A 12,232-nucleotide genomic window follows, 5' to 3' on the forward strand; every position below is an offset into this window, starting at 1 on the left:
CTGTCTGACAACCGTGTCTCCTCATCGTCGGACACCTCTTTACACACTTCTTCCACTACGTCAAGAAGGTCATCATCACCCACAGACTGCGACTGGTGGAAAACCTGGGCATCAGAAAATTGCTCAGCAGCAACCGGACAAGTGGTTTGTGACTGTGGGAAGGGTCCAGAAAACAGTTCCTCAGAGTATGCCGGTTCAAATGCCAAATTTTCCTGGGAGGGGGCAGACTGGGGGGGAGGAGGCTGAGGTGCAGGAGCTGGAGGAGTGCCGATTTCGGTGACATGGGTGGACTGCGTGGAAGACTGACTGGTGGACAAATTGCTCGAAGCATTGTCGGCAATCCACGACATCACCTGTTCGCACTGTTCTGGCCTCAACAGTGCTCTACCACGAGTCCCAGTAACTTCAGACATGAACCTAGGGAGTGTAGCTCTGCGTCGTTCCCCTGCTCCCTCATCAGCAGGTGGTGTCTCACCCCGCCCAGGACCACGGCCTCTGACCCCTGCAGTAGTTGGACGCCCACGTCCCCGCCCTCGTCCTCTACCCCTAGCCCTCGGGTTAAACATTTTGAAAATGAAAGTTATAACTTTAATTTTTTTTAAACTTTTTTTTGTGTTTTTTTGTGTGTTTTTTTTTTTTGTGTTTTTTAGTTTTTAAAACCAAACGATGCTATCCTATTGCTATGGCTTTTTTCTAGCCAATAAAATAAAAAGTAAATGGCAGACTGTGCCTAATTGAAATCAAACCCCTAATAAATTTTCCCACTTCGGTCTTTGCGATGGATATGGTAGTAGATGCACTACAGCAAGGACAGCCACCAGCAGATCAACCAGAAATAAAATATATATAACGCTATTGTAGGCCTAAGTAAGCCGTTTGGATTCTCCTATGGCTATTTTCTAGCCAAGTATGAAAGCACACTGCTATGCCAGATGAGATGACGCTGAGTTATGAAAAAATAAACGTAAAATAAAAAGTAAATGGCAGACTGTGCCTAATTGAAATCAAACCCCTAATAAATTTTCCCACTTCGGTCTTTGCAATGGATATGTGCGTCACTAAGCGCTAAACACAACGGTCGCAAGTCTCACTACAAATTCCTCACAATATGGTAGTAGATGCACTGCAGCAAGGACAGCCACCAGCAGATCAACCAGAAATAAAATATATAACGCTATTGTAGGCCTAAGTAAGCCGTTTGGATTCTCCTATGGCTATTTTCTAGCCAAGTATGAAAGCACACTGCTATGCCAGATGAGATGACGCTGAGTTATGAAAAAATAAACGTAAAATAAAAAGTAAATGGCAGACTGTGCCTAATTGAAATCAAACCCCTAATAAATTTTCCCACTTCGGTCTTTGCGATGGATATGTGCGTCACTAAGCGCTAAACACAACGGTCGCAAGTCTCACTACAAATTCCTCACAATATGGTAGTAGATGCACTGCAGCAAGGACAGCCACCAGCAGATCAACCAGAAATAAAATATATAACGCTATTGTAGGCCTAAGTAAGCCGTTTGGATTCTCCTATGGCTATTTTCTAGCCAAGTATGAAAGCACACTGCTATGCCAGATGAGATGACGCTGAGTTATGAAAAAATAAACGTAAAATAAAAAGTAAATGGCAGACTGTGCCTAATTGAAATCAAACCCCTAATAAATTTTCCCACTTCGGTCTTTGCGATGGATATGTGCGTCACTAAGCGCTAAACACAACGGTCGCAAATCTCACTACAAATTCCTCACAATATGGTAGTAGATGCACCGCAGCAAGGACAGCCACCAGCAGATCAACCAGAAATAAAATATATATAACGCTATTGTAGGCCTAAGTAAGCCGTTTGGATTCTCCTATGGCTATTTTCTAGCCAAGTATGAAAGCACACTGCTATGCCAGATGAGATGACGCTGAGTTATGAAAAAATAAACGTAAAATAAAAAGTAAATGGCAGACTGTGCCTAATTGAAATCAAACCCCTAATAAATTTTCCCACTTCCGTCTTTGCGATGGATATGTGCGTCACTAAGCGCTAAACACAACGGTCGCAAGTCTCACTACAAATTCCTCACAATATGGTAGTAGATGCACTGCAGCAAGGACAGCCACCAGCAGATCAACCAGAAATAAAATATATAACGCTATTGTAGGCCTATTTAAGCCGTTTGGATTCTCCTATGGCTATTTTCTAGCCAAGTATGAAAGCACACTGCTATGCCAGATGAGATGACGCTGAGTTATGAAAAAATAAACGTAAAATAAAAAGTAAATGGTAGACTGTGCCTAATTTAAATCAAACCCCTAATAAATTTTCCCACTTCGGTCTTTGCGATGGATATGTGCGTCACTAAGCGCTAAACACAACGGTCGCAAGTCTCTCTACAAATTCCTCACAATATGGTACTAGCTGCAAATAAAAAAAAAAAAAAGTATAACGTTATTGTAGCCCTAAGAAGGGCTGTTGGGTTCTTGTAGAATCACTCCTGCCTAACACTATTCTAATTGAACAGCCTAACGCTTTCCCTGACCAGCAGCAGCTCTCTCCCTAGCGGCATCCAGACACAGAATGATCCGAGCAGCGCAGGCAGGGGCTAGTCTATTCCAGGGTTACCTGATCTGGCCAGCCAACCACTGCTATCGACGTGTAAGGGTACCACGTCATGCTGGGTGGAGTGCAGAGTCTCCTGGCTTGTGATTGGCTCTGTTTCTGGCCGCCAAAAAGCAAAACGGCGGGAGCTGCCATTTTCTCGAGCGGGCTAAGTATTCGTCCGAGCAACGAGCAGTTTCGAGTACGCTAATGCTCGAACGAGCATCAAGCTCGGACGAGTATGTTCGCTCATCTCTAGTGCCTATACAATTTAAACCTGTGAAAGAGCAGGCAGTAATAAGTTACTGCTTAATTTGTCGCATTGGAACTTACGTGGTAAGTGGAAAAATACGTGGGTTTTGGTTGTAGTTTGGGCACTCGGTGTCTAAAAGGTTTGCCATCACTGGGCTATTGTGTTAGTAAGGTTCAACGATTAAAGCAGAAAATATTTAGTAGAATTATTTTTTAAATATACTGCATAGAAAGAGTTAATAAATATACACCAGTAGGACATATGAAACACAAAACTGTGCTTTTAAAAACTACATTTACAAGACTTAAAAACATTTAAAAACAAGCCTCCATATTGCTATAGTATGGTACGAAAAATATAAATGTTATAGCTTGTCGAAGAAATTGATGAAAAGAAATTGAAAAAAATAAGGGGTAAAATTACAGTTGTGGGTACATTTGGAGAACTATACAGTTGTTATGGATTTTTTTTATTTAATGGGGTATTCCAGGAATCAGCGTAATTCATATAGAAATTAATCAGTAAAATATAAGCTAATATGTAATTAGTTATTGTTATATGTTATTTAATGTTATTTAAAATTTTGCTCCCCTTAGCAGAAAATGCTGATGACATAGACTTTAATGAGGAATTAAAATGCTACTGGCCCTTTAATCAGTCTGTTAATTTCCTCCGCGCGGTCCGTTGCAGAGCATACACAGGACAGAAGATGGCTGATGGTCACATGTCCACATCACATGTCCTGCACCTGCCTGGGCAGGTCATGTGATCAGCACTACGTATGGCTGTAGTCAGTTGGTTGCAGTGCATCCAGTATGGCCAGTGTTGTGGTGATGTGCAGGGATGGCAGTTACAAATCATTACTATGGTAACAGAGCATGACAGTCTGTTACATCATCACCGGGAGCAGAGCATAAGAGGCAGGAGGAGTTACTGAGAACTAAAGGATCATGGAACTTGTAGTTTCCAGTGGCGGCCATCTTAGTGATAACTCCACCTACTTTAGAGAGGCCATAAATTTTGTAAATCATAAAATCAAACTATTTAAGCTCTGTTTTCTGACTAATGACATTGAGTATTCTTGTATTCATTTATTTATATCATCATGGGTTTTTGTGTCAGACATTCACATCCCGGAATACCCCTTTAACTTCTATTTGAGGGAAAATATTGGAAGGGTTAGTAAAAGACTATATACTGGAGTATGTGACATCTAATAGTATAATAAGTGACAGCCAGCATGGGTTTACTAAAAAAAGAAGTTGTCAAACTAACCTGATCTGCTTCTATGAAGAAGTAAGCAGATCCCCGGATGGAGTAGCTGCTGTGGATATAGTGTTCTTGGATTTTGCAAAGGCATTTGACACTGTCGGAATGGTCACCAGTTATGAGTGGTGTACCACAGGGTTCTGTTCTTGGCCCACTACTATTTGATATATTTATTATTGATATAGAGGTATGAATTAATAGCACTGTGTCTATCCATATCCAAGCTGTGTAGTGTAATACAGTCTATGGAGGATGTTCATAGGCTGCAGGATGACTTGGGCAAACTGAGTGCTTGGTCATTCACTTGGCAAATGAAGTTCAAAGTGGATAAATGTAAGGTTATGCACCTGGGGGCTAATAATCCAAAGGTAAAATATGTCCTTAGGGGAGTAAATCTGGGAGAGTCCCTTGTTGAGAAGGACCTGGGGGTACTAGTAGATCATAAATTGAATAACTGCATGCAATGTCAATCAGCGGCCTCTAAAGCCAGCAAGATCTTGTCATGTATCAAAAGTGGTATGGACTCTCCGGATAGGGATGTAATATTACCACTGTACAAGGCATTGGTTCAGCCTCACCTGGAATATGCTGTACAGTTCTGGGCACCGGTCCATAAAAAGGAAGCCCTGGAGCTGGAGAGGGTTCAACGTAGGTATGGAGGGTCTCAGTTATGAGGAAAGATTAATTTAGTTTGGAAAAGAGACGACTACGAGGGGGCATGATTAATTTATATAAATATATGAATGGTCCATACAAATACTATGGTGGTAAGTTGTTTCAGATTAAATCAAATCAAAAGACGAGGGGGCACTGTCTCCATCTGGAGAAATCAAGGTTTAATCACCAGAGGCGACAGGGCTTTTTTACTATGAGAACTGTCAATCTGTGGAATAGCCTGCCTCAGGTGCTGGTCACAGCAGGGACAGCAGAGAGCTTCAAGAAGGGTCTAGACCCTAAAGACCTAGACCCTATATAGAATTGTTTCCACTAAATCACTTCCTCGTCCAATCCCTTCACTTCCTGGGTTGAACTTGATGGACATGTGTCTTTTTTCAACTGTATAAACTATGATACTATGAATTAAAATTCTACTGGTCCCTTAATCAGTCCATTGATTCACTCCGCGCGGAGCAGACACAGGACAGAAGATGGTCACATGTCCACATCACATGTCCTGCAGCTGCCTGGGCAGGTCATGTGATCACCACTATGTTTGGCTGCAGTCGATTGGTTGCAGTGCATTCAGCATGGCCAGTGTTTTGGTGATGGCAGTTACACATCATTACTATGGTAACATAGCAAGAAAGTCTGCTAGATCATCACTGGGAGCAGAGCATAAGAGGTAGGAGGAGTTACTGAGAACTAAAGGATCTTGGGACTTATAGTTTTCAGTGGCGGCCATCTTGGTGACAACTTCGCATACTTTTGAGAGGCCATAAAATTTTGTGAATTATAAAATGAAACTATTTCAGCTCCATTTTGTGACTAATGACATTGAGTTTTGTTGTGTTGGTTTATTTATAGCATCATGGGTTTTTGTATCAGACGTTCATATTTCCGGAATATCCCTTCAAGTACTTATTCTTGTATTTGATCCATTTCTAGTGAAGAATCTGTTGGAGTAGTGCTTAAATCATAACCGTCATTTGCGATAATTATTTATATTATGTGTGGGAGGATGGGGTAAACATTTTTCTAAAATACTCCATTAATAAATTCTTAGTTTGTAAAAAAAAAAATCAAGCTATGCCCTCCCATAGAGATTAATGTAATCTCCTTTTGTGTGGTTAAACTCTACTGGCAGTGAGGATTAATTATCTCACTTCTACTTGATTTTTAAATATAGTGCCAATAGTGCCCACAGCGAGAGGGTCTACACTTCTGTGTAGCCAACAGGAGAGAAGAAAGAAAACCATCTTCAATCTGGTAGACAGATTTGGCATAGAGACCTAGAAGTAACATTGCAACTAAGGGGCACATTGCAGCTTTTTTTCTTTACAAACTGACGAAAATTTCTTAATGAAGTATATTAGAAAGATGTTCACAACCCCCCCCCCCCCCAAACAATATAAAAAACCATCTGACATCCATTCTCCATAGGGAATGGAACCAGTAAAGATTTTCCCCTATCCCCACTTTCGTATCTTATTGTTATGGAACACCTGGTGGTGGTGTTGCACAGAAACCCTAGTGTACGCAGTCTTCACGCGGGATCAAGGCAATATAACACCACACTGTATGTGGATAATCTGCTCTTGTACGTGACCCAGCCCTGAATTTCCTTCCCATCTATTCCATCCCAATTCTCCTGATTCAGCCACCTTAGTAATTTTAAAGTTAACCTCTCCACATCCTAGGTCATCAATGTTAATATTCCTAATTCAGAAGCCTCTCACCTAGCATTCCAGTTTCCCTTTAAATGGCACACATTCTGTACCTGGGGAAAGATATACCAGAAGACCTATCTCGACTGGATAGCCTACAAAACTCTCCTTGATTGCACTATAAGAAATCTAATCAGATACTGTAATAGTCATCTGTCTTGGTTTGGGAGAGTCAACGTCCTTAAAATGATTCCAGATTCCTATATGTGTACCAAACCCTGCCAATTCGTCCGCCCGGTTCCTTTTACACGAGCCTTCACTCAGTTTCCCAGAGGTTTGTGTGCGGAGGAAGGACCAGTCGGTTCAGCTGTGCTATTCTATTGTCTATAAGTCTTGCAGTGGGTGGGCCTACCAGATCGCAAACTATACTACTCGGTGGCTGGTCTTCAGCATCTTGTAGACTGGCATTACCACTTTGCATCCAAGCAGTTGGTGAATTTGGAGATTGAGCTTAGCCACCCCCATCTTCGCACAGTCCCATGGCTCCAGCCAGCCCAGAGACCTGAGGGGTTTATGCACTCCCATTTCTTCCCCTACTTCTTTCATGAATGGACTCCGAGACTCTCTGGTAGACTGAAGAGATCCCTCACCCCTCTTTTGAACAACTTCCAATGTCCCAAGAGGCCCTTATCCGTTCCTCATCACCACCTGAATAAGTATTATCCCAACTATATGCCATCTTACTGGACAAGTCTTCTTGAGGGCACCAGGTGTCTACATTTAACTTAGTGATGGAGATGTCAGTTGAGCTTACTGATGCGTAATGGGAAAAAGCCTTTTTTGTTCTGCCACAGAACTGCCGCAGGAGAAGAATTACAAAATATTGTCCAGGTGCCCTCTCACACTTAACAAAGTTTATCCAGAGATGTCGGAAATCTGTTGGAGGTGCGGTGCAGAGGTGGGCTCCATGTTGCACTATTGGTGGAGCTGCTCAGGGATCCAACCTTTCTGGCACATGGTGTTTGCAATCTATAATCGGGTTACTGGTAAGACCATACAAGCATGCCCACAAGTGGCGCTCCTCTCTATATTGACGGGCTCCATATCTTCTATTAAAATTGTCCTCTTTCGTAATTTTCAGCTGGACAAAAAGTGATTCCGCAATATTGGAAGAGCCCCCAAACACATACTGTGGAGTGGATACAAGAGCTCAAATAAAGAATGGAGGAGCTGGTGGCAAATGACTCCTCAGATCCGAATAAATCAAACTGGGCTTGGGCTCCTTGGGAGGAATACCAATTGACCCCTGCATTTTCGGATCTATTCCTCTAGAGACTCTGTGAGCAGTATCCTGCCTAATAAGACAGTTTATGAAGGAAGATATGGGAGGATACCCCCTTACCCCCCCCCCCCCCCGTCTTGTCTGTCCTGTCTTGTATAATTGGTTTGTCTGTTCTTTGACCAGTAGTTTGAGCTCCAAACCCCGCAGCAGTCCCAATAAGATCATGTTCAACAGAGTACTCTTTTGAGTAAATAAGATATAATAGAGAATAAAATTAACCTTTTATTTATATACACTCACCGGCCACTTTATTAGGTACACCTGTCCAACTGCTTGTTAACACTTAATTTCTAATCAGCCAATCACATGGCGGCAACTCAGTGCATTTAGGCATGTAGACATGGTCAAGACAATCTCCTGCAGTTCAAACCGAGCATCAGTATGGGGAAGAAAGGTGATTTGAGTGCCCTTGAACGTGGCATGGTTGCTGGTGCCAGAAAGGCTGGTCTGAGTATTTCAGAAACTACTGATCTACTGGGATTTTCACGCACAACCATCTCTAGGGTTTACAGAGAATGGTCCAAAAAGAAAAAACATCTAGTGAGCGGCAGTTCTGTGGGCGGAAATGCCTTGTTGATGTCAGAGGTCAGAGGAGAATGGGCAGACTGCTTCGAGCTGATAGAAAGGCAACAGTGACTCAAATCGCCACCCGTTACAACCAAGGTAGGCAGAAGAGCATCTCTGAACGTACAGTACATCGAACTTTGAGGCAGATGGGCTACAGCAGCAGAAGATCACACCGTGTGCCACTCCTTTCAGCTAAGAACAGGAAACTGAGGTTACAATTTGCACAAGCTCATCGAAATTGGACAGTAGAAGATTGGAAAAACGTTGCCTGGTCTGATGAGTTTCGATTTCTGCAGCGACATTCGGATGGTAGGGTCAGAATTTGGCGTCAACAACATGAAAGCATGGATCCATCCTGCCTTGTATCAACGGTTCAGGCTGGTGGTGGTGTCATGGTATGAGGAATATTTTCTTGGCACTCTTTGGGCCCCTTGGTACCAATTGAGCATCGTTGCAACGCCACAGCCTACCTGAGTATTGTTGCTGACCATGTCCATCCCTTGACCACAATGTACCCAACATCTGATGGCTACTTTCAGCAGGATAATGCGCCGTGTCATAAAGCTGGAATCATCTCAGACTGGTTTCTTGAACATGACAATGAGTTCACTGTACTCAAATGGCCTCCACAGTCACCAGATCTCAATCCAATTGGGATGTGGTGGAACGGGAGATACGCATCATGGATGTGCAGCCGACAAATCTGAGGCAACTGTGTGATGCCATCATGTCAATATGGACCAAAATCTCTGAGGAATGCTTCCAGAACCTTGTTGAATCTATGCCACGAAGAATTGAGGCAGTTCTGAAGGCAAAAGGGGGTCCAACCCGTTACTAGCATGGTGTACCTAATAAAGTGGCCGGTGAGTGTCTATTAACAAGGTGTACAAGCAACAATGTGTATACAAAAAACTATGTGAATTAAAAACACTGCTGGAGTGGGTAATCAATTGTAGTGTTAGGATATAGCTGAGTTGTGCTGTGATCACTGTAGGGGTGGCTGTAACGCTATTACAGCCACCTAAACATGTTTCGTCATATGATGGCGTCCCCAGATGGTATCGGGCTGTATTAAGATGCCGAGCATGTCTATTAAAACCTTTTATTAATTAGCATCAGGACATCATACATCTCTTACCACCAATCCGGTCGCATCTTTCTGATGGGCATCCGTTAGATTTTTTAGTTTAGATCTTTCTAATAGAAGACGTTCTGCGCTTGCATGTGAGGTTAAGAATGTTCATGCACACTGTTTTATATGTCTGCGCATCCGTGAAGTGTTAGTGAATAATTCACTAAACTGCTAGAGCGATGGACAAGTCCTGCTTTGTTATTCGATTTTGAGTAAATGTTACAATACTATGTTCATCCTATTCATAATGCCGGGGTCCTGCACGGCCACCACTCACATTTGAGAATGCTATGTTTGCATGTTGGATTCTTTAAATTCCTTCAATAAACTTGGACATAAAACCACTTGGAATGAGACTTTACTCTTTAAACTATACTTTCTGCATGTTTCTGTACACCTCCAGAGTATGAAAAGTGGTCTGGTTGATCAAGTTCAGAATGGAGATGCCTTAATGTGAAAGGGTGGTCACAACAAAATTAGTTAGACAATCCGTTTCAACGTGTCTTCTTCAGGTCAGATGTTGTTCAGGTGATGTATTATGGATGCTTTTGCTAATTGATAAAAAAGGCTCCAATTAACTGGTGCATCATCTGAAGGTTTTTGTTGTGTTTTTTTAGTAAAATCCACTAGGAAAATTAATTATATTGTGATTGTCCTTTCACATCAAGGTAGCTCCATTCTTAATTCTCAAACCTTTAACAATACAGGTACTGGATCAGCATGCAAACGTGGGGCTTTAAAATACTTCATGACTTGATTCAGTGTATTTTCCCCTGCAAAATGGTGTCATTACTTGCACAAGACAAAAGTTGCTCACATGCCTACTTTCTTGTTCTTTTTGGCAAGAAACGTCCACATATGTCAACTCTTCACACATCACACATACACCATAAAGTTTAGCGATGTTGTATGACACATAACCAGCTTCTTCTTCTAATATAATGTTATTATAATGTATGAATCTATTTGAGATAGAAAAATGTATGAAATAATATTAGCATGATAATGATATGATCTTGCATTTATTTCCTTTACAGGCATGTATGCAATCTACAGAAATGTCAGGTAAGTACCTGCTGGGCTGGTTTATTAATTAATTTACAAACAGTTTGCAACATATAGGCACTAGCAGTAAAACCGTAGTAACTTTATAAGTTGTATCCTCTGTTCTGGCACATTATTCCTTTTGGCTGCCTCCCCTTGGCCCCCCATGACCGTTCCAACCGTTTTAGTTAAGAATGTGCCTGCCGCTACTATATCAGAGCAGCAGCAGGCAGCACAATCTGTTCGACTATGGAGCAGGAGAAGAAAGGGGTTGACTTACAGCTGCAGCTCTGATTGTCTCCCTCATCTTCTTGCTGCTGTTGGTCCTGTAGAGAGGGCAGGCTCTGTGTGAAGGACCAGGAAGCTGTAAGTACAGTACTACACTGTGTTCCCTTCCCAATCCAGTCTCTTAAACAGTTCTGTGAATTTTGTGGGATTCTTAGCCATTACTCACCAACAATTTTCCAGATGTTTTATATTGGTTTTAGATCAGTACTCTGGGCTGGCCATTTCATTGTTTCAATGTTTTCTGTTTCAAGGAACTATTTTACTGGTTTTGCTGTGCAACGGGGCTTTGTCCTTTGTAAAAATTGTTGTCCGATTGAGTGAAGAACACAAGGAAGGTTCTGATACACACTTACATTCACTCATGTAGGTGTATGAGAGTTCCAACTCCTGATGCAGAAAACATTCCACAAACCATTACATTTCCTCCACCACCTTTCACTGACTTCTTTACACACTTTGGTTTGAGTCTTTCCCCAGTTTGTTGTTGGGCATATTGTTTCCAATCTGATCCAAATAAATTAAACTTGTTTTCATCATTAACATGAATTGCAGATCACTTCTCTGTCCACACAATATGCTCCTCAGCAATGGTGAATCTAGCCTTGTTATTCCTTCTCCTAATGAGAGGTTTGGTAACTGCAGAATGGGCTTTCAGTCCAAATGGTCTTAAACGTTGTGACACTGGATGATAAGACAAATCCTTAAACTGCTCACTGCTGAAGTGGTGGGCAATTCCAGCTAAAGTGTTGAAATTGTTAGGCGTGGAGATTCTCCACATTACTCTGTCCTTTCTAGCATTTGTCTTTCGAGGACAATTTTTACAAAATCGGCGAAAACTGAAAAGTTAGGCTGCCAGTTAAATAGCATTTGCCAGATAATTAAGGAAACTAGCACCAGGTGCCAGATTAACACCAATAACTTGCAGGTTTCTGAAAGTGTTCTCTAATTATGATGAGTGTTATTTTACAATTTTACAATTTTCATTCTTAAATGAAATAAGCTTACAATCATGCTATTTTACTCATGTTAGGATATATTCATATAGGACTACACAATGACCTTGACATTGTGAATTGTGAAATTGTGTGTGTCTAATTTTGATCTCCAGTGCTAGTATATGTAAATACATTATGTGTGTATATATATGGGCTAGCATATGTGTATGCATGTATATATAGATAGGTATGTGGGTTTATGTATGCGTAAACTGTAACTGCATGATGTGTGTTTGTATGTGCGTATGTATTTATGTGTATATGTATATAGTTAGGTATACATGGATATTGCATATGCTTGTATGACACTGTAATTTTATGACTTTGTTTAAGCTGCTGTCATGGTTATTAAAACCATGGCGGCAGTACAAACTCCTTACATAATAGGCCCCAGTAGTACCTAGCAGACCCCATTGCCTTATAATATTGT

At 41.6% G+C, this 12,232-nt stretch overlaps 1 protein-coding gene across 3 annotated transcripts in view; it reads left to right on the forward strand.

The window, feature by feature from the left end:
• LOC140064966 (protein mono-ADP-ribosyltransferase PARP14-like) overlaps window positions 1-12,232 on the forward strand; it is a 96,921-nt gene that overhangs the window by 24,839 nt on the left and 59,850 nt on the right. For all 3 annotated transcript variants that reach the window (XM_072112347.1, XM_072112329.1, XM_072112338.1), the window contains exon 3: window positions 10,513-10,540. In XM_072112347.1, the coding sequence (XP_071968448.1) occupies window positions 10,513-10,540 (28 nt within the window). The remainder of the gene's footprint in view (window positions 1-10,512; window positions 10,541-12,232) is intronic.

This window comes from Engystomops pustulosus, chromosome 1, assembly GCF_040894005.1.
Source record: "Engystomops pustulosus chromosome 1, aEngPut4.maternal, whole genome shotgun sequence".
NCBI classification, from domain to species: domain Eukaryota; kingdom Metazoa; phylum Chordata; class Amphibia; order Anura; family Leptodactylidae; genus Engystomops; species Engystomops pustulosus.